We start from the raw sequence: 26,038 nt of genomic DNA on the forward strand, positions 1-26,038 counted from the left end.
ATACCAACATCACAATCCACTGAAAGAAAATTCTAAAAGTGCGCGAGATACCAACATCACAATTCACTGAAAGAGAATGCAAATTCTTACAGTGCGCGAGAAATTTATCTCATTAAACGTTTTGGTGTATAGTATCGCTGAGTAGTCTTATGAGCTGTGTTGTATTTTGACGATCGAGCCTGCAGGGCGAGTCAAAATACAAACAACGAGTAAAAATGCCCAGCGATACTACACACCAAAACATCTAACAAGTTATTTATGTCCAACTGCTTCATTCTAAGCGCATTTCTTAATAAGACGGTAAAATTGACTAGATAGAGAAGCGTAACACGCGCAGCCAATCGGTTAAACAGGGTTTTTAAAGTACAAAAGTAACCAACTGCCTGAATATTGCGTGACTCACTCCATGATTGTTCTTTATACTTAATTGAAGTGGATGATAAACTAACGTAACAATCCAATAAAGAGGATGCTGAAAGGCCTCAGATACTAATGTAATAATTGAAAGGAAAATCTTCAAAATGTGCGAGATTCTATGAAAGAGAATCCCAAAAGTGCTCCAGATATTAATAAGGTAACAATCAAAGAAAGAGAATCGTGAAAGTCCGTCAGAAACAAAATGTAACAATCTACGAATAAAAGCAAGAGATTATGAACGAAAGAGAATCGTCAGGTAAAAGCGCGCGAGATACTAACGTAACAATCCAATGGAGGGCAATCTTAAAAGTAGGGAAATTTAGTTTTGTCAACTGAGTTAATAACGTAAATTGGCCACCGTAAAGAGTTTAAAAGCTGACGTTCCGCGCGTTAGCACTTCATCAGAGCGATTGAGACGATTGACGAAGGGCTAACGCTCTGACAAAGGGCTAACAATCGAAACGTCAGCTTTTAATCTCTTTAGTGGCCAATTTACGTTATCTACCGACGTAGCACTACAGTTTCCGTTAAGAAACTCACCCCTCTTTATTCATTAATCTTAAAAGTACCCGAGATACTAACGTCGACTCAGATCAAAGAGAATCATAAAGTGTGCGAGACATTAACCTAACAATCCACGTCTAATATCTAATTGTCATCTATTTAGTGATCACCCTTGACTAGCTGAGTTCCAACGGCCTTTCTGTATTTTCTTTAGCTTTACTAAACGGTCACTTAAAGCGGAACCACTCACATAAATTTAAGAATAATCTTTCAGGTAAAATTTCTTCCACGTTTATTTCCCATAACAACTGTTTGTACAGTAGGACCTGAAACCGTACGGGCCTGAAATTTTTTTCAGGTCCTACTTACTGCAACAATTTCATCTGAACAATTCAAACCACAAGCAGTAAAAGAGCAGTTGTTTGGGCCTGTTGTGTGAATTTTCATATATCTAAAATCTTCATTCACTCGGATGTTTATTTGTACCCAATTCATTGACCAGCTCCCAGTTGGCTTGTTAGCTCAATTGGTAGAGCGCTGCACAGGTATCGCAGAGGTCATGGGTTCAAATCCCGTACGGGCCTGAAATTTTTTTCAGGTCCTACTTACAACTACTAGTTTCAGTAGTGTTCTCAGCTGCGAGGATCTTCTAATTTCATCTTTCCACCGCAGTGCATGTGTGAATTTTCATATATCTAAAAACTGTTAGTACAGTTTAACGGTCACCCACCAGTAACTTTCTTTGGTGTTGACCACAGTCAACGACTTAATTCACGAAAGCAAACTACAGAAACCAAAATAACAAGCACGGATTTCAATTTCATTTCTTCTTGCAAGTTATAGGACTGTTATGACAAATACTACGCTAAAACATCACGTTAGCCATTTTCTAATTTCTGTCCTTGAGCTCCAACTGTTAAATAACAGTATACCAAGAATACTAAGTCTGCTTTATTGTTCCGTTTTTCCAATACGGCACCATTTTGTGGATGTTGTTTAGCAGCGAAGATTCAAAGCATTTTTGAGTGAGTTTTTTTTAATAAGTTGTACATTAAGTGAGCAATTATGGCATGAGATGGCTTTTTTAAAATCGTGTTTAACCCTATTCCGTAATAACCTGCATGATGTAAGAAACGTTCACCCCGCCATTCCTCTTGGGTGACCAGCTGTGATCCCTCCTTATTCAGTGTTTTGGACTATGGTACAGCACATTGCTTGCATATGCTACCAAGTTAAATTTATTGTCAGTTAAATGGAACCTTTCATGAAAGAGGTTGATCATCCTTGCAAGTGTCTTTTTGTCCGTGAATTAAGGTCCCCAGAACCTCTAGTGAAGTTTCCTTTCGAGTGAGGCAAAAAAATAGCATATGTAACAGAGTGACAGACAAGCTTGCTTGTGATTGGGTAACATTTGCTGGACTAGGAAAAAAGTTCCCATATGCCATTTTTTCCAGCTGAGAACACCTTATTTACTTGGAAATGGACAAAACACATACACATGGACTCAGCCAGGTTTCTTGGGAAGTAACAACTTGGTCTCACCACATAATACAACCTGAAATGTACAAATTCCAAAAATAAAACAGCAGCAAAAAAAACATACACCTCAAAAAAAAGTGTCACATATAATACCTGCAGATACTATTTTTCATTGTATTCTTGCAAGCCCTGTAGGCCTTAGGGGAGGAAAATTATGAGCAATGAGCAAAATGTCTGCTAGCATAATGTGTGAACCCATCACACAAGGGATCCATTTCAATTCCACCACTATTTCATTTTCTTGCAATTTGGCTTCTACTTTTGTATTTGAAATACAATGTTAACCCTAGGGTCATATCTCAGCATTGCACCATGGTTAAAAACTTGGCCACAAACAAAAACAACACACATGAAACCACTAATAAAAGTCCTCCTTATGACCAAAAACAAGTCTGATGCACTTAAAAGTTTGTTGCTTTAGCTTAAAAAGTCAATTCTGAAAAAGAATGACCACAAAAAGTTGAAGTTCAATGCAGCCAATTTGTTTCTCTGCTTTTATGTTTTGTTTTGTTTTGTTTTTTTTCATCACTAAGGTGAGCCAAAAGAACAAATAGGTACTGGAAAACTGTACGTAAAACTTCACCTAATTTAACTGGGTAGTATAACCTGTCAAAGACTAAAATCAAAACCTTGTTGTCATCATTTAATGGTAATAGGATCAAGGAGTCCAATTAAGTCTGTACTCATTTGAGTGATTACAGAATTAGACAGACACTAAGCGAGAGTCAAATGTGTCAATCACAAGTATGATTACCGCCCAAATTGGACAATGCAAAAATCTTTTACCAAATACTCATTACCATTACAATTTCTGAGGAAAAAACCTTTTATTGGAGAAAATATCTCTGGAAGAGACATTGTCTAAGTTAAGAAGTTCCTCCATTTTGGAAATTCTCCAGCTTTGTAGAGTAAATGGTTGTTGCTATGGTTATTGTAATCGATTCTGTGATTGGTGGAATTATTTGAGTAAAAATAGTTAAATTGCCTGCTTTAACTGTTAGATTACCAGTACACGGTCTCATTACAACTCTATGAACAATTAGAGAAATATAGGGCAGTTAATGCACCAATCACATTTGAGAAAATTGTAATGATGATAATTAAGGGCTTTAAAGTACTCTAACAGTGTGGTCAGTTGGTCTGTGGCAGTCATAATTTAACAGAGATCACTTACTTTCCCCCTATGAACTGCTGTGCAAGTCACATCACAACTCATGATAGCATGCCTCAATCTGGTAACCTGAATATGAGTCAAAACCTCTTCCCCTGGAAATACTAGGAAAAAAAATTGTAGTCAGAGGTCCATTGTACCACAGCTTTGATTTCTATACTCTTGCATAAACTTAAATGTATCCTTAGTCATGTACATTGGGCTAAATGTGACCCATGGTTAGGAAACAAAGTGATCAGAATGAGGCTAAAGTCTATGATGCTATGATGCTTTATGGCTAAATCTTTAACTAAGTCAGCCAGATGAAAGCCCTGAAACCATGTAAAGGTTAAAAAATACACACTCTTTTCTACTTTCCTTTAAAAGGAATGGAAACAGAAATTTTAGACAATGTAATTCTCCAAGTACATTGAGAATGCCTAAAAAATATTTAACCCTTAAACCCCTAATAGTGATTGACTTCTAATTTCACCCTACATTATTGCCCTTGAATCAAATGAGGAGGTCAAAAGGAAAAAGGAAATGATCATTAATTTAAGAAGCTCCTGATTATCAAAAAAATTATCCTTCTCAGTAACAGGAGAAATGTAAACAGAACAGTGAGGAGAAAATGAATACAAAGGTAAGGGTGTTAAGGGTCAAGTGCTGGGTTTCTTCTATTTTTATTTTGAAAAGATAAATTTGTGATGTTGCTGTCATAAAAACCAGACTCTGAGAATGTATTGAGCATATTTACCAGAGGTATCAAATATGAGTTTTCAGTAGACTTCTCTTACTCACAAGGGGCTGGATACTTGAGGGATTGTGACACAACCATACATCCGGGACCTGGGAGATTAGTGCCATGTACAGCTGAAACTATCCTAAAATAAAAGGGAACATTTGTTTCCTAACATTTTCTTGACAGCGTGTGTAAAGGTGTCAGTAGTACAGAAACCAGGGAGGGGAGGTTCAACCTTGAGATTCTCTCCTTCAGCAGGCTATCCAGTTTAAAAAAGTGATTCTTTAAAATAAGAAATACAGAAGTGGTACATTTCCTCATCCCTTGATTTGTTAATCATGAGCTTAATAGCAGCTGACACCATGTAATCATAATCACCAGAGAACAAAGTACCCATTTGTAGAAAATGAACAATGTGTACTGTGCCATTAGATTATCGATATAACCTGTGAAGTGTCCTCATTTACAAGTGTGATCAAAGTGTGGGCCACTGATAACAAATTATTTACTCTACCAGTATATTAAATTTCACTCTAAGGGGAAACGGCGAATTTATTTTTTAATTGAATCCAAAGATTTTTAATAGTGTAAATTAATAAATTTGAGATTGATGAGATTACGATACCCGTTGAGTATTACCCCATGTACAACAAGTTGCCCAAGTTCGGTTTTCTTCGCAAAATGCTCATCCAAGTGGATAGGGTTTGTGTCACCCATCAGTTGGGCAAATGCGTTTACATCTTCCACAGTAACAAACCGACGTACTTTCACCTCGTCACCAACTTTAAACCGTGTAGAAGAGTTGTCGGTGAGGTATCGGGCGATTGGAGGGAAATTATTTCGTCGTGAAATCAAAATCTTCACAATTGAGCTCGCCATCACCTGAGCATCAACTGCTTCGATCTCCCAGGCGTCCTTCCGATCTAGTCCCAGTCTTTGCTCTGTAGGTCTAATCGATCATAGACAACTTTGACGTTCCCTCACCGGGAGGGGGGGTGGGATAAGGAGGGGAGGTATGGAGTAGGATTTGAAAACGTGTTCGGCTTGTGAAAAGTGAATTGTACATTTACAGAGAAATGGCTACGAATTCAATTGAGATTCTTCACAGTTTAGAAAAGGCAGTCTTTGAAAGGAACGAAGAGAAGATAATTACATTAATTGATTCTCTAGAGCAAAGTATCACTGAATTAGGTGAGATAACGATTTGACTACCTCTGTGATTTCGAAAACAAACGTAAGGGAAGTTTATTTATGTGCAATACCTGTTATGTTCATGAGAATTTCCTGTTATTGTAGTTGATGATATTCCAGATGATCTGGAAGAGTTGAGGGTCATCGTTGCTTGCATATGTAGAGGAGAATATTTGAAGGCCTTGCAACAGAAAACTGCTCAAAGCCTACTACTTACTGCAGCGGCTACTACAGGTAAATCATAGGACTTGGTTGGTTGATTTGTTTTGCCATTTACGAATTGGTCCTCATTTAAACGGGGGGGAGTTACTGCATATAGTCAGAGAGCCTATGCTCTTTACGTAGGGAGGTAAGTAAGCAATACAAATTCATACATGAATAGTTTTATAATGGAGTGAGCATTAGGAGGAGGAAGATGAGAGAGTAAGAAATAATTGTCTCTCACCAAAGGAGAATTAAGAAAATTTTAACTTGATTATCTTCCATTTGCACCAACCCTCTCCAAATGATAGCTGATTCCTTATACACCTAGCACTTTTTTCTTTCCATCAGGTGTAAGTTAATTTGATTATGTTTTCAGAGATTTCAGACTTTTGACTTGATTTCTAACTCAGAATGTTGCCTCAATTATATGCTAGTAGCATCATATTACTGTATCAGACCCATTGAGGACCTGTTTACACGGGAATGGTGAACCTCAGGTAGGTGAGGTAACCTGCCTAGATGAGGTAACCTGCCTAGAAAAGGTAACCCACCTATCCATATTATCTCTTATTTTATCATGGTCATGTTTACATGATAGGTGGGAACATGGTTAAGTGGGTTCCCCTGTTTGCTGGATAGGGTAACCTGTCAACCTGGGTTATCATTTGCCATGTAAATGTCTCAAGGTGGGGTGACCTGCCCAGCCAGGGTTGCATTCATGTGACAAAAGGTCAAATTAGCTAAATTATAGTGAAACACTTGTGCCCTAAAACTTTGTACATTTCTCAGCCATCCTATACAGAACGAAAACATTAAAACACCAAGTGAAGTCATCAGAAATGGTTTAAACACATTTATTTATTTAATTTCTTTCACTATGATCACAATGTTAAAATAAGACTAGGAGGAAAAATAAATTTGAAGAGGTCACAAGAAAGAGAGACAGGTGCAGGACACAAATAGTGTGAGTGGTGACCTAAAAAAGGCTCCAAATTGACTGTGCCCTTAAGAAAAATACACAAACACTAACCAGGTAAACATTAAAAACATCATAAGAAGTATAAAAAGCCTATTTCCAAAACAACAATAAGAACGAATTACTCATAGCTGATAAAAAGACTTGGTAGCAGCAGTTGTCAGCTACCATGTTGCTGTGGTGATATCTTATACTCCCAAATTGCAGGTGTAACAACAACCTCAAGAAACTTCACCTGGAATCGCATGGTTGTAACATTATATATAAACACAGGCTATTTCTCCCCCACAGCTGGGCAGGTTACTTCATTTACCTGGGGTCCTCTATCTCCATGTAAACAGGCCCTGAACAAGTTGATTTAGTGCTGCTCTAATTGCACAAGGGCTGTCTTAAATTCAATTCTACAGATGGGAGTAAAATTTGAAGTAATTGTCAATGCTATCTTTGAATAAATGTTGTACTCAATTTAGACTTGGTGGTTGGGTTTATTTGAGGACTCTAGGAAAAAAACATGAAACTGAAAAGTACAAGGAATTTCATGGTACAACATCTTTGTGGCACTTACTGCAATCCAGGAATACAGGACATTTCGCACAAAAGACTTTTCGCACAAGTCTTTTAGCACAAGTTTTGGACCGTTCACACAATTCTTAGTGGTCATTTCGCACAATAATTATGAGTGAGAAACATCAGCATAAAAGGTATACTAATTGATACTGATAAGACATTTCACCTTCACATGTCACTTTCAATAAGGTCCAACGGCAAGAACGTAGACATTTATTTACATAATAACTTCAACTAGATCAAAATGCTTGTGAACATGATCACTATTTCTTACTTCAAGAGAGGAACAAATCTTTCTTCCTATGAAAACATAAAGAACTCCCTATTTGAACGATTACTTCTATTACTTTTCCTTTGTTAAACAAAAACCTTTTAGTTTTGACAGCACATCATCCACTACATACATACAAATGTAAATGACAACCCAACGCTAAGAATGCCATGTTGATTTTGAAAGTAATTGTCACCAATCCTCCCTCCTCTGAAGTCAAAGTAAAAACCTGCAAACTGTTTCACTTTTTATTTAAAAGGAAAAAAGACCTATTTATAAAATATCTGTAAATATATAAAATTCAAGTTCACACCACATTACCCGACAAATCATGCATATTTTAACTCACTACTCAGTCAAGACTCGTAGAAATTTAGCCCTTTCCTACATTCATTTAAGCTATATTACATCTAGATTTCTTAATTTGTTTTGATCTTAAGCTTATATGATTACTTATCGAACGGCTAGCATATAATCTTTTATTACCGGTATGCCTAATTTTCATTACATAATGAAGATATAGGAAGCAAGTTTTCAATAGCTTTATTTGAAACTCTTATAAATCAATAGAACATACTGTTTGAAGACAATTGAACAATGAGGGAAGAGTAGTGACAATTAGTTTTGAAATCAACATGGTGTCCTTAGCATGGGTCATCATGTTTGCATATTTGTAGTGGATGATACTGTCAAAACTAAAAGATTTTTCATTCAACAAAGGAAAAGTTATAGAAGTAGTCATTTGAATAGGGAGTTCTTTACATTTTCATGGAGAGAGAGATTTGTACCTTTCCTTTCTTCAAGTAAGAATAGTGATTGTGTTCACAAGTGTTTCAATCTAGTTGAAGTTATTACATAAATAAATGTCTACGTCCTCACCATTGGATCTTGTGAAGGTGAAATGTCTTATCAGTATCAATCAGTATACGTTTTATATTGATGTTTCTCAGTTATAATTATTGCGCGGAATGACCAGTAAGAATTGTGCGAACGGTCCGAAACTTGTGCTAAAAGACTTGTGTGAAAAGTCTTTTGTGCAAAATGTCTGGTTACCCAATCCAGACATGTACCTCACCATCTCAGCAAGAACGCGAGTCATTAGAACTTAAAACATGGTCCTGTGTTACCCAATACATGTATTTATAAATGATTTGTCATGGTATTCTGGTGAATGATGCTGAAATAAGATTTTAAAAGAAATGGCACCCTTGCAATTTTAGAAGGACTGAGTGTATTCTAATTCGGTCTGTAATCATGTGAGTGATAATAATATTGCAGGAGTTGGATTTGTGAATCTTGAGTATGATTACAGGAAGAATTCAACAACTGGAAGTCCTGTTACCAATTAATCAAAACTGTGACAAAATTTAAGAAACATACTAGCCATCCCTATATTTCATGGAAAAAAACAACAGGTAACTCAGCAAAATGTATGACAACAGCATGTGCACATGATATGCATTGTCCAATTGTGAAGTATAATGCATACAGTGTCCTATTAATGCTCAAATTTGGCAAGCAATGACTAATCACAATGGAGAATTTTGATTTAGTTTTGATTAGGTCAGATACAGGGGTAGATACCAAGCTCATAGGGTTATGAAAGTGAGATTCAAGACCAACAACATTGTTATTATTTTACAACCAGAAAATAAACAGCTGATCCAGGAGACCACTCTTCTTTTACAAGATGACTCACTAGTAAGGTTAGTGATGTTTTTTACAGCTCTCTAAGTTGTAACTGTTATGGTTGCTGTGGCAACTTGCAAACATTCTGGAAACTGAATTTTCAAAGAATTTGCCAGACTGGCAACCATTTTATGTGGTTGTTCAGAAAGTTTTCAATTAATTTTTCACTATTTTTGTTTTGGGTCTTAAGTTAACCCTTTATACCTTAACAGTAAAATTCATATTCTCCACACTGTTCTCTTTACATTTCCTGTGGTACTGATTAGGAGAAATTTTTTTGAATTGGTGATCGCTTCCTTTATTCTCCTGAGCCGGGTTGTTCAATGCTGGATTATGATAACCCAGGATAAGTGTGAAACTTGATTTCATATCTGAAAGCTCCAAAGAAAATTTTAGAATAATTAGTCTTGTCTACATTTTGATGATTGGATATTCTTAAAAGGAGAGAACATGTTATCCCAAAAAGGCTTTTGAAGAAAGAAATAACGAAACCGGGAATCTTGGGTAGCACCAATCGGCCTTCGAACAACTGGGCCCTGCTCTGTATATTTTATTCAAGGATGATACTTTAAGGTGGAATGAGAAGCTTGTCACCCTAAGGGGATAAAGGATTTAAAGTGATATAAACTTCTGCCCTGAACTGTTCTTTACTTGGTGAAGGAGATTCATGTATCCCTGCTTTCTATTAGCAAAATATCAATTCCAGAGGGTAATTGGTCTGAGTTTTTTTTTTTTATTTAATTAATTTAATATATAATTTAATATGTAATTTGCTAGCAAGATCAATTCCTATATAACAGACAAGTTAGTTCCAAGAGGGCTTTTGATGAATCTTTTAAGTATTATTTAATGAAGATAAAGGTGATATTTGCAGTCTTGAACACTTGAAAATAAGACTTGGAAAAAATTAAGGCCTTTATGGGAGTTGAACTCATGTCACCTCTGCGATATTGGTGCAGTGCTCCACCAATTGAGCTAACTAGCCAACTGGGAGCTGGTCATTTTGTTGGTTTCTAATAAACCTGTGTAGTGATGAATGAACAACTATGAATATAAGAATATCATATAATTGAACTGCAGATAAATGACACTTAAATTTTCACTGTTTTCAAATTATTATTCTCTTATCATTTTGAGCCCCAAAAGGTCTATCTCAATTGGAATGGAATAGAAAAACTGTCTTTTAGGTTTTGACACTTGCTGCTTAACCAGAGGGGAATATAACAGCAAAATACAACTGCAGCATTGTCTAAACTATTGTCTTTAAATGAAACATAATGTCAACATGTATCAAGAGCTATTGTTAGTACATGTGACATAACAAAACAGAGCCAGTAAGAAAAAGCTGCATGTTTGTAGTCAATTAAAAATTGAGATAGTGACACCAATGTATAATAGATACCATTGTAATCAACTTTTTGTGTATTTTTCTGTAGGTAGTGTCTTTTGAGGAAAATGTATTTGAATAATATATCATATAGCTTCTATGTAATCTAATTATTTTTTTATAAATCCACCAGTCATTCAAAACTTAACGCGAAATGCATGTAATTTTTCTTTTATTTTGTTTACAACCTTACATTGTCTACTCTATTTACTCAGTGTTTATTTCAGTCTAGTAATCTTTCAGTTTTTTTCTTTTATTCTGTTTACAACCATACAGTGTCTAATCTACTGTATGTACCTATTGTCTATCACAGTCTAATAAATATTCAGTTTCCTGAAAGGTAATAAACTAAGGTATAATGTGCAGCAAAGAATTCAAGACTGATCACATTATTTTTTAAACTCTATTTTTCTGCAGACATGCACTGGTCCTTTTTACAGGTGTGGCATGTTTAGACCTTTTCATCCAGTGTAACTGGACTGGCCCAGTACATCCTTTATCTTCCATTCTGCCTCATGATTGTTCTAATCAACAAATTGTAACAAGACTGAGCAAGGATGGAGAGGTAACTGCATCCTTGCACCTTGCACCTTGCACCTTGCACCTTGCACCTTGCGCCTTGCACCTTGCACCTTGCACCTTGCACCTTGCATCTTCCATTCTGCCTCATGATTGTTCTAATCAACAAATTGTAACAAGACTGAGCAAGGATGGAGAGGTAACTGCATCCTTGCACCTTGCACCTTGCACCTTGCACCTTGCACCTTGCACCTTGCACCTTGCACCTTTCAACCTATTGACCTGACCTTGGCTGTTTCAAAAAGTTGGATAACATTATATGCTGGATAAATCTTTATCCAGTGGATAAGAATTTATTATTAGACAATTGCAGAGTGGAAAAGGCCAATCACATAGCATTTTACTGTACTTGGGGTAGTGGAATTGAAATTCCTGAAATTCACATTCATGACCAAGACCAAGATCAAACACAACAATGGGAGAGCTGTGTAATGGGAAAAATATATTTAAATGTACCCCTCACAACTGTTGAAAAGCAACCCACCACTGCAGAGCATAGTGTTTCTCAAATTACCATGTTTCCAATTGACCAAATCACCCAAAGAAGACTAGCAGCATGCTGTTGAGACACTGTGCTCTAGATTGAAAGCGACTACATCTGGAGACAAAAGATAATGTGCTAAGGATTATAGTGTTTTAATGTTAATCTAACAATTTGTCTTTGGTTTTTCAGTTCATTAATAATCCATTGATGGAAGGTCTATTATTTCTGTTGGTTGCCAAGATAGTCTTAGTTGATTTTGAAGAGTCTTTGACTGTCTGCCAGGTAAAATTTGATTTCACTCAGTGTATCATCAGATACTATCCCACGATAAATTTAACTGAATTAAGTCTGATGATATTGGAGTCAAACTGGTTTCAGCACAAAAGCTTACATGTATCCATATTCTCTTTGGTGAATATCTTATCTTTTTGTGGGGATGAAAGGTGTCTTGTTTGCGTGATGTTCCATTTACTGTAAACATCAGTGTATAAGCAGCACCAAGAGTTTGGAAAAGACTCAAAGGGCTAGTCCAGTCTATTGTATGGTAGTCCATTTGGGAAGTCAAAAGATTTCATGGGGGCCAGTATTTTAGTCAGTATTTTATTCCTTGCCATTTGTCTGATTCATTGAGGGTATGTCATTCATAGAATCCACCAAAACAAAGTGACTACATTTGCTCTATGTGGCCATTCCTCAAGATGAATTCTTTGAAGGTTGTACATTAAAGGCATTAATTTGAAGTGTTTATTCTGTCTCTACCCATTGCTACTTTTTTTCAGACTGCTTCCCTGTGGGCCTTGAGATGTCTAGCAGTACAGAGACAACTCTCAAATGAAAGAAATGATTTCATAAAGAATAAGATTTTCATGTTGATGAATAAAGGTTTGTTGTACAGAATTCTCCTTTTATTTTAATTTTCCCTCAACAGTTTTCTCAAACTTATTGAATAGTAAAAAGGAGTTCTTTATTTTCCTAAAAAGTGAGACACAATATGAGTGGATAGGATTAACAATACAGTCCAGTATGTGCCTCAAATATTTTGGCCTCATTTTCCAAAAAACAATTACAGGTATAATTCAGCCAAAAACAAAATTTTAAATTAATCTGTCTGTTTTTCTGGGTGATCCTCTTAACTGTTTTTCTTTTTGTGTAGAAAATGATGTAAAAGTAACACAAAAGTGACACAAAAGATGATAAACATCTCAAAATAATTTCAAAGTGGGATCCATCGACTCATAATTATTTTGGTTACCATTTTATTATTGGTTGGATGTCAATTAGACATTGTATTCTTGAATTATCTTTCTCTTGTGGAACAGGGTGCTTATACTATGTGGGATGCAACAGGTTTTCTGTTTTGCATGTGAGACAAATACTCTGCAACACCACCTTCTAGCATCATTATACCACCTCTAGTTAATTTTGATGCTATTAAAATTGTGCCGTGCCAGTAGCCACATGCAGTCCATGACTGTCTATTTTTAACATTTTGCAGTTCAAGAGAGCTCAACCTTACTTTCTGGAGAACAAAGCAGGTGCTGAATAGATGTAACTATATATTTAGGTTCAATGAAGTACATATATTGTCTTATTAGTAAAGCGTCAGTGTCTTTTAACTTGAGATATATGTACGTAAACCAAAGAAATTGTAACATAGATTCAGAATTTTGAAAAGATGCTTTCCTGGTAGTTTGTAACTAATACTATATAACATGGAAATTGATGTTTTGGGTAAGTAGATACACCATGTTATGCTCCCACCCCTTCTTGTTGGCTGTCTGTCATGTGAGAGCTAATATCAGTTTCAGGGCATAGTATTATTGTTACTACCCCCTGGGTAGGATACCAGACCATCATACTGATGGTCACCTAATTCCCAGCATTTTTAGATTTCCTTGACAGACTGTTTTTTCCTATTTATGGCCTTGGGTGGAAAGAGGCTCTATGGGAATTAATTGCCCTTTCCAACAACACAATACAATGTCAAGGCCAAGGGCTTTAGCATCTTATGTTGTATAAACATAGTAGTATGTGGGGTTTCCCACATTAAGCTAAGTTTTCTAAGGATACATAAGTGAGCACTAACGTGTGGATACATTTTATAAACTATTTATTTATTTCAATAAATCTACACATTTTTCTTTAGGAGCATTGCAAGCCAGATCCACCTTGAATTTGGATACTTGTATCTTTATTACTATGACACCAAAAGCGCCAGGGTATTGATAACTTTTCACTGAAATAATTTTCTTGAAGCAGTGGTAGAATAGGCTTGATCCAATACCAACAGTCATCTCACAGTCAAATTAAATTATTTTTTGACTTCAGTCTTGAATTTAATAGAAAAGTGAACAAAAAAAATTTCAAAATGCCTAATAAAGGCTTTGAAATTCAAGTAGGATATAAATTTTAACATTGTACAGTAGAACCTCCTAATATGGACTCAGAGTAAAGGGGTGGAGCAAATTTTTCATGGTCCCTCAGTTTGTCTTGGTCTCCCAGCCTTGTGGATGTTAACTTTACCAAATTCAGTGGAATCCAGTAAACCAACCCAGTATTTATGGGAGGGTTAATTGAGAAAACAGGAATCCTGCAGGAAATGATTTGCACAAAATACAACTTTTGAAAAAAAAAATGTATCTTTATTTACCACTCACCTATGTATACATAATGGATGCTTCTGTATTGAATGTGGATGAATGCTTCAATTGACATTCAGAGTGTCCATTGTTTCATATTCTACAAACACAGGGTTTTGTGAACTAGATTGAACAACTTAACTTATTACTAGTATTTTACTTAGTTGCCACAATTTCTCCTCTTTTCTATATCACATTTATCCAAGGAACATTTCACAGCTGCTCAGTCCATTTTAGGTTTACAAGTTGAGCTTACAGGTACATGCAACAGTACTGCTATGTCATTTTTGTGGATTGTTTTAAATTGATGATCAGGGAGAAGAATCTTTAGCATTTTCTTTATTTTGTATCAGGTGCCCTTGGAAAAAGGACAAGATTTCAAGAAAAAGATTGCTCTCAATTAATTGTGTTGGTTCATAAAGATGAGAGCATAACTGGCATTCCAACAGGTACTGTAAGGCATGACTGAATTTTGCCTTAAATTTGCATACAGACTTAGGAAAGTCCCAGATTCAGGTATGACTGGTGATTAATTCACAAGGTATTTTGTCTGAATTCCCTGTGGGAAATAATCGCCATCACAGGGTTTCTGGCCTAGGAGACATTATAGTAGTGCCTGCGTGCACATATATACTGGTATACGGAAGAGAAGAAGAAACCTAAGGAAAGGAAATTTGTTCATATAGTGAGGGGGAAAAAAGCAAAGCCACATGGTGGAAGGGGGGCACACTTAAGAGGGGGCTTCTTTCCTGTAGAGGAATCTGATAAAATTTGTTAGGAAATCAATTTCAAGATCATTAAATTGCATCTCACTTGCAAGGATCATGGCTCAAGTTGATTTTCAATCTGCAGGTCAAACAATTGATTTCATAACAAATTGTAAAGATGAAACTGGATACCAAGTGTTCCCATATCATGTTTCTGCGCTGAATAACAAAAATGAATGTCATTTAATTAACTGAATAATGAAAACTTTTTTGAAGAAAAAAAAGGATAGCTTGGTATGTTACCTCTGAAGCTAAGGAGCCATCTCCTGGCTGCCAAACACACCCTGCTTTGAAGGCCAGCAGTAAAGATCTTCTGTTCTTGCACATTTTTTTAATAACATTTCATTTTAACCTACAAGTTACCCAAAAAAGTCTCCTTCTCCAAACTTATTAGAGTTCTTTCTTCTATAATGAAAGATTTATATTATTGAAAAGTGAGGGAACAGAAGATATGGTGAAAATTAAGTATTACTAGTCTGTAATAAGAAAACAAGCATGTTTTTTTGTTAATGCTTGGGTCATGTTACTACCTATTTTATACGATAGCTCTCCAGTGTAGTTACTTTTTTTCAGAACTCAATTTTCTACCTTAAAACAGAACATGTAGCACTTTTAAATTACTAACCAAAACTTAAAGTTTACATTTTATTCTTGCAGATAAATCTACAGATATGTGTTATAAAGAAAACCTTCCTAGAGTAAGTGGGAACAGTTGCTGGGTATTGCATTCTTTCATCTAAAATGGAATTCCCCGAGAAAAAAAAGGACATTTGGGAATTTCAGCCAGATTGTAATCAGGGTTCCTAGTAAGAGAAGATAGTGCCAATATGAAGAGTTACTAACTTTAAGCCACACTGTTTGTTGTAAACTTGCATTTTAAAGTGTTAAGCCTTTTTTAATTAAAACTTCAATTTTTCATTAATGTGGCATTAATGACTGCATGTTAATTGCAGTTTACCTTTGAGATGAGTTTTTTAATCATTATCAAATCAAAGTCAAATAAGATTTTTTTCAAGTACAACTTGTTGACTAAGATTTCTTTAGCAAGTCTTTCCATTGACTAATGCTTCCTTTTTTCCTTTCAGGATGTTCCATTGGCTGATGATACCATTCTGAATAAAATCCAACTCAAAGATGAAGATCTTCGAAATAAGAATGGAACTGTTCTCAGTCCACTGGATCAGGCTGCCATTTTGGGACTAACGTAACATGTCTTCTTTATACGTTGATTCTAAAGAGCCTACTTTGTCTTTGATCCAAGGGTCAATCTTGTGGCTAAATTTATTAGCTTGGAACAGAGTCTTTATCAAGCAGTGTGCCAGTAAGAGGCATGAGTGTGATTCCTGAATTGGTTATGGCTTGACATCACAGCCAGTATTAACAAAATTAAGAAGTAACTTCATGTCATTAAATTCTTTAGTGTGGATATTGTTTTGTGAATTCCCATAAAGCAGGGTGATGATGAATGCTTTAGTCTAGGCAAGGGAACTTTTCTAAATGCATTGGAAATGTCAATAATATGTAAATGTAGCAAAGTTTAGAATGGGAGCTTCTAATTCTTCTGCTATTGAAGAGTGACATGGTCCTCATTATTCTTTACAAGGGCTGGTTGCTGAGAATATCATGTTCACTTGCATTGTTGGGCACAAATGAAAGAGCTGAACCAAAGCTCCAAACCTAAGAAGATTCAGGCCATGATCTCACTTTAAAAAAAATGCAGAAGTGTAAAACCAGCTTCAATTTAATGGTCTCTGCAGCTTAAAATGGTACTTTGAGCATGGAAGGTGTTAGATTGAGAAGTTGTCTTTCCCACATGCCTCATAGAAGAGTGATAGTGTTACAAGCTGCAAACAACAAAATTAAAAACACACTTAATATTCATTTCTTATGGAGTCAAACTTAATGCAGTGTATGATAAGTAGTGCAGGAGAATTGACTAGCCAAAAATGATTCAAGCAAGACTATGTTTGGTGTTGCTTTCTTGTTAGTTATTTCAAACCCTGGTGTCGAACCACATCACATTTCTTTTCACAAGCAAGTGAGCAATTTTTATTGTTGGAGTATAAAAAAGAAAGAGCTGAGGAAATAGGGCCTAAACTCGTCAACTGATTGAGACTTATATGGTGTCTTGCTTTGTGGTTATTATTTGTAGTTATGAACATGAAAAGAGTCAGGCTGTTCAAAGACTCGACAAGGAAACCTTACTGGCATATTTGGAGGTGAACTGTTACTTCTCTCTGCTGCCTATTTTTTCTGAAAGAGGCAAAAGAAATATAGAAGAAGGGAGTATCATTATTTTTTTGGATAAAAAAATGTCTCTATCATTAAGAATAAATTATAATAAAGAAGGGACACTGCCCTCATTAACTGAAAATTTATTACAGTGGAAGCTCTAATAAGAGCTCACAGATTGTCTGGCACATGACACCCTACACACTCCATTTATGTGAAGTTGTTAGTAAGTAGAGTTCCTGATAGAGAGTAGAAATTAATCTTAGAAACTGTAGATGTCCTTTTCAGCCAACTGCAATATATACATGTAATAATAATTGTATTGAAATTATTCAATGTAGGGGTAACTGTTGGAAAACTCAACTGATCCCATGTCAGCTCTATAATTTCAAATTATTTTAGTGAAAATTTTGCAAATTAATTACAATAGGTTATTTTCTGTTGTGTAGGCAGTCACCTGTGATCCCAAGGCTTGGTGTGTACAGATGACAGCATTACTGATGAGAAGCAAATTGGAAAAGGACTCCAAAAGGAGAATAGAGAGGTCCATGATGCAGTTACAGGTGAGTAGGTGTCATATATACTGCCTGCAGGGTATTCAAATTAAGGATGACTTAAGATTAAATACACTGATATTTACTTTCTTTCATGTAGACTCTTGTCGACGCCATCGAAAATCCCTCTCCAAAGGTCAGTCAATATTCTTTGAGTGTTTACATCTTGTTTCTGTACACCCAGTCAATGACAGCACCCTTCATTTTTTCTTTTTAACACAATAGAACCACCCGACATATTTTAAGATAGATGTTATGTTCCCTCTATTTTGCATGGAACTTGATATGATACTGCCCTGCAAATGGCAATTTTTAATGCTTGTCATGATGTAAATTGATTTTTTCCCATGGTCTTATCCAGCATGGTAGTTCATTTACATGTTATATTATTGGTAATTTATCATCCAACATTTCAGGTTGTGGAGAGGCAATCTTTGTTTTATTGTGTGCCTTTTCCATCCAAGTGGAATTTTCAGGTGAAAGGATTTTGTCTAGATACTAATACAGTGTAGCATGATAGTAAACCAGCCATGTTCCTTGATGCACTAATATGGTGGACCTCACTTTCTTCCTCTTGTTTACTCTTTGTTGTGTTGGCAAAAATCTACAGGTGCATTAGGTGGAGTAAATGGGCTCTAGCTTTTCATTTTTACCTCGACAACAGAAGCACACATACTAGGTTATATGTCTCTGGTCTAATTTAGTGTGAAAAACTTTTATACCACCAAAAGAAAAGGTTTGGAGTTGACCTTTGTAAATAAATTTATTTCTAATTCCTTTCTTCAGAAAGACTTGGCACAAATACTTCTTGATATGGGTGTGGTGAAAAGTGCGCTGGAAATTTTTCAACGATTGCATTCTTGGGAGAATGTTGTTTTTTGTTATCAGAACTTAGGGTGGTATGCAAAGGTAAGGAATATTTATTGTGCACCTTAATATAGGAACCTACATCGGTATTGCATGAGCTCTGCTGACAAACATACTTTAAAACTTTTCAAGGTACTATGTTTTTGCTTGGCTGCTTACTCTTTCAGCAGGGTCATGCTTTTTATTATTTGATATTTTGCTTTGCCCTTCTTGCTAGGCAGAAACTCTTATCAAAGATCAGCTTAAAGTAAAGGAAACTGCACTGTTATGGTGTGTTTTAGGTGATATATTAAAGGTACAGTAACACAGAAATAATACAGAAATACTTGTAATTATAGTAATAGTGGTATTGTCAATTTTATTCAGCAGTTTGGATATGTCACTTTTGCCTTGTTAGCCATAAGTAGAGCTTACTCTTTCCTTATCCCCTTTTACTCCTCTAAGGAGCACAGCTAGGGTGGGCATCCATTTTATTCCATGGTGACCCTGAAATTCTTATCTGTCTTTTGTTTGGCCTTCCTCATTTTCTTTCAATTTATCTTTTTTTTTAATATATGCAAATTATAGTTTATTTGGGGATTTTGTCTGGTACTGATATGATGGTAATTTACCTTTATTTTTAAAGTTTGATAAGAAAAAAAATACAACACAAAACACAAGCAGTGCTTTGAAAAGCATGAGATCTCAAAAGAATGAGGTAAATACTGATAAATTTGAATCTCAGTGCACACTCAAAGCAACTCTGTGAGACTGAGTGTGGATCCAAAGCATCTGGTTTTAACTAGCAGCCCTTCGCACATACCTCCAATGTCAATAGTTACAGTGCACTAAACTGATGTCAATGCAAGGGGGATAATTTCCAAAGTTGTGGCCAAAACACGCTTGGTTTAATGGGAAAACCTGTTTATGGATGGGTCGTGAAAGGCCTAAACTTGTGTGTCAACAGAAATTTTTGAAGGTGTTGTATCACATCTATCATTGCAGGATGCTACTTGCTATGAGAAAGCCTGGGAACTATCAGGGCACCACAATTCTAGAGCTCAAAGATCTCTGGGATATCTACATTTAAGAGCTAAAGAGGTTGATACTTAATTATTCTTAAAATGTTTCCTTGCAGTTCTCTCTTCTCTCAACATGTAGGAGCAGTTAAATGCATTAGTTTTATCTCACAGGCACAGAGAAAGAGGAGGAATAAAAATGATCTTAAAAAAAAAGCATTAGTAAACCAGCCTACTCTGTTTCTTTGGAATACTTTTAGTCATGTTTTCAAGTGTGAGTTGTTCAGATGAAAAACACAGATGGACCAGAGGAATTAACATGAGGTGTAAATTAATAGAAGTGTTGTGTGTCACACTTTCAGTACTGCAAATCAATACCATGCTTCCAGAAGTCACTGGCAATCAACTCATTACAGGTATGTTGCAAGTTGATTACACTATTTTTTGTGGGAAGCTTTAATCAATGCCACAGATAAAAAATGCAGTCTATTGCTTTTATGAAATAAACTGTGTGTTTACCAGTATCATAAATGTAGGTTTTTTAACCAATCAGGGTGCTTATTTCTTCAAGTGGAATACATCTAAGTGTAGGGAGTGCTTTGTGGTGAAGCAAATAACAGTTTGTTTGCTTTTAGCAACAGAAACCAATATAGTTGTGATCAATAACATTTTAATTTGTCTCTAATTAGGAAGGAGTATGGTTTTCCCTTGGTTGTGCTGCAATGGCTGCAGAAAATTTAGAACTCGCTTCCAAAGCATTCCATCGTTGTGTGTCACTTGATGGTGGGGTATGTTTGAGATTACCAATAGAAAGTCATTTATCATTTTTCAAATAGCTTTATGTTGCAGTTGAATTGTGCTTCTAAGTATATCTACTAAGGAAATTATCTACACAGAATGGGGAGGCATGGAATAATCTTGCCAATGTTTACATCAAAAGAGGCCAGAAGTAAGTTAAGAAATTTTGTTTGCTTTGTGATATTGAAAGTGATGTGAACACTTGATAAGAATCATGAAACATCAAAAACAACATGAGATGTAGAGCCTTAAAAATGCAGGTTAAGCCACATGTCAGCCTGTGGTCTCCATAATCCCTTTATAATGCAGCGCAGACTGGGGTCAGTACGATTAAGCCACTCCATGGAGGCCACATCAATTCTTGTTTCCAACCAATGACTATAAGTTAACAAACAACCGAAAAATAACAATAATTAGGTATAATTAAGTGAGAGAAAGGTTTGATGGATTGAGACTTTGGAAGGCCATTTCACATGTTACAATTATTAAGAACAATATAACAGTTGATAGCGAATCTATCATGTCATGATTGAATTTTTTTTTGTAATTGTAGACCACCAGCACATCTTGCTCTCAAGGAAGGTCTGAAAGTGAATTATGAGAGCTGGCACATGTGGGAAAATTTCTTAGTGGTAAATTAATTGAACATTTCTGTCCCTCTATTTTTCTTTTCTTTTCTTTTCCTTTTCTTTTTTTTATTTTGTTGTTTTCTTTGTCCTTCCTTTGCTAAATGCATTTAAAACAACAACAAAACTACAGTACTCTTTGATACATTAAAAAACCTGTGATGACAGTACATGTACTTTAAGTGAGCAAAGATGTACTCTTCCTAATGCTTCACCATTTGAAGGTTTATTTCACTCTATCTTAGTCTGTCTCATTTGCTCAGTTTGTCATAGTTACAATGTTTTGTTCTTTTTTTTTAGTTTTACATTTTTGCTCAAAGAACTATCATACTTAACTTTTGATGCATGCAAAAATGCTTAGTGATGAACATGCAAAAAACTCATTTTTAAAAGAGAAGTAATGTGTAAGTCCCTCTAGAGTAAATGAACAAGAGAAGCAAAAGTTACACAAGGTTATGTACTTCTGTTTTAGGTTAGTGTTGACATTGGTGCATTTAATGATGCAATTTCAGCATATCATCGTATGATGGATCTGCGGGATAAGTACTGTGATACAGAGGTTAGTGTGGAATTTCCTCTAAGTAGGCCTAAAAATTTCAGTTTTTGGTAAATTAATGTGTTCAGCAATACTATACAATCAAACTTCCATGAACAGCCAGCTGCATTTTGTCCAGCAGATGGTCCACACATCCTTCATTTCAATTTCTCACATAAAATTGGCCTATAGATTTTCCCAAAATGACCTCAGTCTCTACAATGGCCTGCTAAGAATTTTAAAAATGTTTTAGTGTTTGAAAAAATGTGTTAAATTAGACCTCTCTGTCCAAATAAAGGTTACATTTAGGACTCTGTCCCCAAGGTAGATGCTAAAGTGAGGTTTTAACTTTAGTTTTGTCTTTGTTTTAGATATTGGGCATTCTGGTGAATGCTGTGAACCAGGGAACTTTGGACAATCATGAAAAACCAGGTAATAATCTTTACTTTCTGGACTTTTTCCTTGCAGATGTAATTGTTGTGTTCACTATGATGTCTCATATTACAATCAAACACAGGTAAACTATGGTAGTAACTATAACTCTCTTTGCTTCATCTCCTCGGTAAAGAAGTCCCATCAATGAGAACCTCCAGGATAACCAGACTAGGCTCAAGACAGGACCTTGTGATGCTTGCCCTCTTTTCCACTAAGAACATCCTCCAGCCATTGCAGTGGGTAAAGACCCTCTGTGAAACCCTTATTTCCAATTAAAAAAAACATTTGGACCCTTTGTCAATAGCACATCTTCTGGTTGAACCTCTACTCCAAGGTTTCTAATTGCAAAACACTACCAAAATACCTTGCCATCTAATTAGTGATGCACATGAATGAATGAATGTGATTCAATCCCACTGTCTCTTTCTACTATCTAGCATGCAGGTTTTGGTTAAGCTACTTTGTGTGGTGCACTTAGAAATCCAAAGAATCCAAACTTTCAACTGTGTCACTCCTTTTCAATTGTATGTGATTCTAGATGTTCTGCCCCTAATTCCTTACTGTAGATAAAAAAGAGGAAAGTAACAAAGAACACATGATAAGCTATGATTGTTTCACTTTCAGCATCTTGTCTTAAACTGAAGCTGCTCGAACTAATGGGAAGACAAACATCTCAGGTAGCAAGAGTATTTGTCTCGATTTGATAATCAGGTCAAAAACTGTTCTTAAGGTGATCTTTAAGGGTTTGTTGATCTAATAGATCACTGGTTTGTTCTGCCCAAGGTAACCAACAATTCTGAATTGTGGAAGCTCTACTCTGACCTCTACTGGAATGGCGAGTCTCAGGAAGAGAAAGAAAAGGTCTGTGAAAACTCTACAATGTAAAATTGATTGAGGGCATCTTGCAATTGAACTTGTTCCTGTACAGTTTGCTTTAGAAATAGTTTTCACCTTTGGGGAAACATCTTTTGAGAATTAAAAGAAGGAGGAGGGTAAAACATGAGTAGACCATGAGATCACCAAGTCACTCAAAGGGTCAAACAGCAGTGAACAAACTGAATGGTGAATTCATTCTTGATGAATTACTGTGGCACCACGTGAAAGAAGCTGGGAGCAGAAGCTAAATCCAGGCAGCAAAATTGGAATAAAAAAGGGATCAGTAAAAGCAAACATTATTAAGATGTCTCTTCTGCCCTCTAATGTTGTAATAATTGCTTCAAAGCTCCAGAGGTTAATAATATATTTAAATTTATTTTCTCAGGCACTAAACTTCCTTGTGAAGGCTCATCGTACCAGAACCCAGGCTTCAGGCTGGGAGATTGACGTAAGTCAGTTTAAAGCAGTAGCAGAACTCACTCTTAAGCTCAGTCAAGGTGAGCCAAATTTTTAAACTCTTCTATTGATGTGATAGCTAAGGTGTCACCTAACCAACCAAGAGAGAATGTAGGTCAGTGTAGGATAATGACCCTAGCATAAAGAACACATGGAGGTTCACTTTTGGACACACTTTTGAGTGCTCTGTCATTCTTTCTTTTCAGTTGCTCTCAGTTTCCAGGGTGAATCTGTCCTCAAATTTTATGTTTTGGCTGAAGCTAGCCACAAACAATTCACCTAATAACAGAAAACCATCTCCGCACTTCCAGTTGCAACTAACTGTTTGAAGTGGAAACTCGACTCAATACCTTTGTGTTTCAACTAATTTTTTTGGTGGTAATTTTTTTGCAGTTTACATTCAAGTAACTCATTGCAAGGAGAATAAAGCTGAAGCAGTACAGCTTTTATCGTCAGCTAAACTTACTCTCAAGCAGCTTATCACAAAGGCCAAAGTAAGTGAATTGGAGTTTCATATGACTAAGAAAAGTTTTCTCTCAAGCAATGAGCAACCATCCTGTGCTCTAGTGATGGATAGAAAGATAAAAGATAACGTTTTCAAAATAATTGAACCCCTTCCTATTGACACCTCTCCTACTCTCCTCAATTATGGACAGTTCTCTGCCTGGCCCTTTTTTCATTTACCAGTTATATCTATTTTCACAAAATTTCAATTATTCAGATGCTACTTCACAGGGGAAACCACTACAGCAGTAGTTGATTCAGTTGACTGTTAATTGTCATTTTTAATCACTGACAGTGAAAAGGATACCAAATAAGAGCCATGACAGTTTTTGTCATCCTTAAAAAGAGTAATTATCATTTATTTTTCATCAATTAAGAATTGTAAAAGCTGCCTGAACAACACTACAGACTTTGTTTTGAAGGCAGAAAAATCCATTGAATTTTACTTTAACTAATGTTCACTGTATTTATAAGATATTAAACCTTTACATCCTAACATCAACATTCATCTTCTCCATTTCCCTTGGTACTGACAAGGAGAATTTGTTTTACATTAAACCTTCTTAGGTTGGCAATCATTTCCTTCATTCTCATACAATCTTAATAATCATTCAGCAGTATTACTGTAGGGAGAAATTAGATGTGGGCTCTCTTAGGGTTTAAAGGATTTAAAATCATTTACAGAAACTTAAAAATTACTTTTTTAGATGTGGCATTTCACTGTAGTTAGTTTTTGTAACTATGGCATCTTAAAAGTTATGTCATGGTAGTGACCTTTATAACACTGAAACCTCCCCAATACAAACACTTTGCTCTGTCCTTCAGTTCAGTATCTACAGTAGAAAGGTTTGACTGTGATCCCCTTGAGAATTAATCAAGATAATCATTATGGTGTATTTTTTTGTCTCTTACAGAAAAACCACACAGATTTACTTACTGGTAATTGTCCAAGTGAACTCTCACAAATCATGGTTGACTTGGAGGCCAGCCTTCAGGAAATTGTTGACTTAATTTTCAGTTTCAAAAGTTAATGGTGTACTGTTAACTAAATGAATGAAGCTAGGGAATATTTGTGGAAATTTAATCTGGTATTATGGTGTCAATTGTGTGTGAAGCAATCAACAATAAATGAAGATGCCCAAAGCAGAAACAAACCTCTCATTTATATGCATTTACAATAATTTCTTGCTAAATGTTATGGACTTAAATAGACATAAATAGACACCTCTCTGTATAACACTTATAAAGCATATTAAATTTAAATGTTAGAATACTATGAATAGACTTCACCACTCTCTAAAGGGTGTAAAATAACTCACTTCACTGTTGTGACTACATCCCTCATGGTAGGAAGTAATATTTTGCTTCCAACCTGATAAAGAAAAGGAAAATGTTGGACACTCTATTTTTCTGTTTGAACAAAATGTAACTCATCAAACAGTCCCAGTAAAGCCAATATCCAAAGAGTCAACTGTTCTCAAAAATGACCCCAGTGTCTCAGTGTTCAAACTCACTAATACAGAGCAAAAAGTATCATATTAAACAACTGTAGACCCCACCCCTACTTAACAAAAACTACTCTAGGTGCCCAAAATTTCATTTCGTGTACATTTGTTAAGTGCCTAAGCATAGTTTATAATTTTAATATTATTTAGATTACTAATCGCCAAATTTGGTACTTGTGAATAAATTATTTGTGGCTGGTATGTGCAGTGTTTTTCTTGGCCAAAAGACTCGTAAGATACATTTCCAAATTAATAAGCACCCTCATTGAGCATCACACTTAAAGCAGTCAGTGTAAAACAGACTGCACACTGCACACTGCAGACCGCAGACCGGGGGTAAAATGCAGACTGAGGGTAAAATGCAGACTAAGGGTAAAATGCAGACTGAGAGTGAAATGCAGACCGAAGACCGCAGGGCAGGAGTAAAAGGTAGACTAAGTTCTTTGGTTGAAATTTTTGAAAATTTCTGGTTTCTCTAAATGACTAAACTTAAAAGGAACTTGAGACTTCTACTTGCTCTTAATTTGTTTCAATTTAAGGAAGACT

The 26,038-nt window shown here is 35.8% G+C and overlaps 2 protein-coding genes across 5 annotated transcripts; one reads left to right on the forward strand and one right to left on the reverse strand.

The window, feature by feature from the left end:
* Positions 1–1,389: 1,389 nt before the first annotated feature.
* Positions 1,390–5,256, reverse strand: LOC131792949 (hydroxyacyl-thioester dehydratase type 2, mitochondrial-like). Its single transcript, XM_059110365.2, has 4 exons — positions 4,978–5,256; positions 4,412–4,494; positions 3,635–3,735; positions 1,390–2,476 (listed from the first exon to the last, which is right to left on the reverse strand). The coding sequence occupies exons 1-4, from the start codon at positions 5,229–5,231 to the stop codon at positions 2,426–2,428; spliced, it is 489 nt and encodes a 162-aa protein (XP_058966348.2). The 5' UTR covers positions 5,232–5,256; the 3' UTR covers positions 1,390–2,425.
* Positions 5,257–5,356: 100 nt separating this feature from the next.
* LOC131792942 (tetratricopeptide repeat protein 27) lies at positions 5,357–25,704 on the forward strand. Of its 4 annotated transcripts, XM_059110354.2 has the most exons (30): positions 5,357–5,543; positions 5,649–5,777; positions 9,210–9,267; positions 11,055–11,202; positions 11,890–11,982; positions 12,480–12,582; positions 13,196–13,235; positions 13,847–13,919; positions 14,546–14,597; positions 14,693–14,788; positions 15,764–15,804; positions 16,192–16,310; positions 17,259–17,325; positions 17,788–17,901; positions 17,993–18,028; positions 18,309–18,368; positions 18,679–18,801; positions 18,977–19,054; positions 19,744–19,839; positions 20,120–20,173; positions 20,447–20,545; positions 20,654–20,706; positions 21,109–21,187; positions 21,654–21,740; positions 22,088–22,148; positions 22,776–22,828; positions 22,935–23,012; positions 23,413–23,524; positions 23,877–23,977; positions 24,902–25,704. In XM_059110354.2, the coding sequence occupies exons 1-30, from the start codon at positions 5,429–5,431 to the stop codon at positions 25,016–25,018; spliced, it is 2,535 nt and encodes an 844-aa protein (XP_058966337.2). In that variant the 5' UTR covers positions 5,357–5,428; the 3' UTR covers positions 25,019–25,704. The 4 variants fall into 4 exon arrangements, 3 of the variants coding, with proteins under 3 accessions (XP_058966337.2, XP_058966338.2, XP_066025552.1); XM_059110355.2 differs by lacking the exon at positions 24,902–25,704 and having other exon boundaries at positions 23,413–23,475; XR_009340882.2 differs by lacking the exons at positions 23,877–23,977; positions 24,902–25,704 and having other exon boundaries at positions 22,088–22,233; positions 23,413–23,473.
* The last annotated feature ends 334 nt before the right edge of the window (positions 25,705–26,038 follow it).

This window comes from Pocillopora verrucosa, chromosome 7 (assembly GCF_036669915.1).
Source record: "Pocillopora verrucosa isolate sample1 chromosome 7, ASM3666991v2, whole genome shotgun sequence".
Classification (NCBI taxonomy): domain Eukaryota; kingdom Metazoa; phylum Cnidaria; class Anthozoa; order Scleractinia; family Pocilloporidae; genus Pocillopora; species Pocillopora verrucosa.

Excerpts from the sequence above, each read along its gene's own strand:
- LOC131792949 (XM_059110365.2), bottom strand. The coding sequence starts at position 5,231 with ATGGCGAGCTCAATTGTGAAGATTTTGATTTCACGACGAAATAATTTC. Across the intron at positions 3,736-4,411 it reads CCTCAAGTATCCAGCCCCTT|TATTTCCAGGGGAAGAGGTT; the intron begins GTGAGTAAGAGA and ends TTTTTTTCCTAG. Across the intron at positions 2,477-3,634 it reads CAGCAGTTCATAGGGGGAAA|GTTGTATTATGTGGTGAGAC; the intron begins GTAAGTGATCTC and ends TGTACATTTCAG.
- LOC131792942 (XM_059110354.2), top strand. The coding sequence starts at position 5,429 with ATGGCTACGAATTCAATTGAGATTCTTCACAGTTTAGAAAAGGCAGTC. Across the intron at positions 14,598-14,692 it reads TTTACAAGTTGAGCTTACAG|GTGCCCTTGGAAAAAGGACA; the intron begins GTACATGCAACA and ends ATTTTGTATCAG. Across the intron at positions 15,805-16,191 it reads ATAAAGAAAACCTTCCTAGA|GATGTTCCATTGGCTGATGA; the intron begins GTAAGTGGGAAC and ends TTTTCCTTTCAG.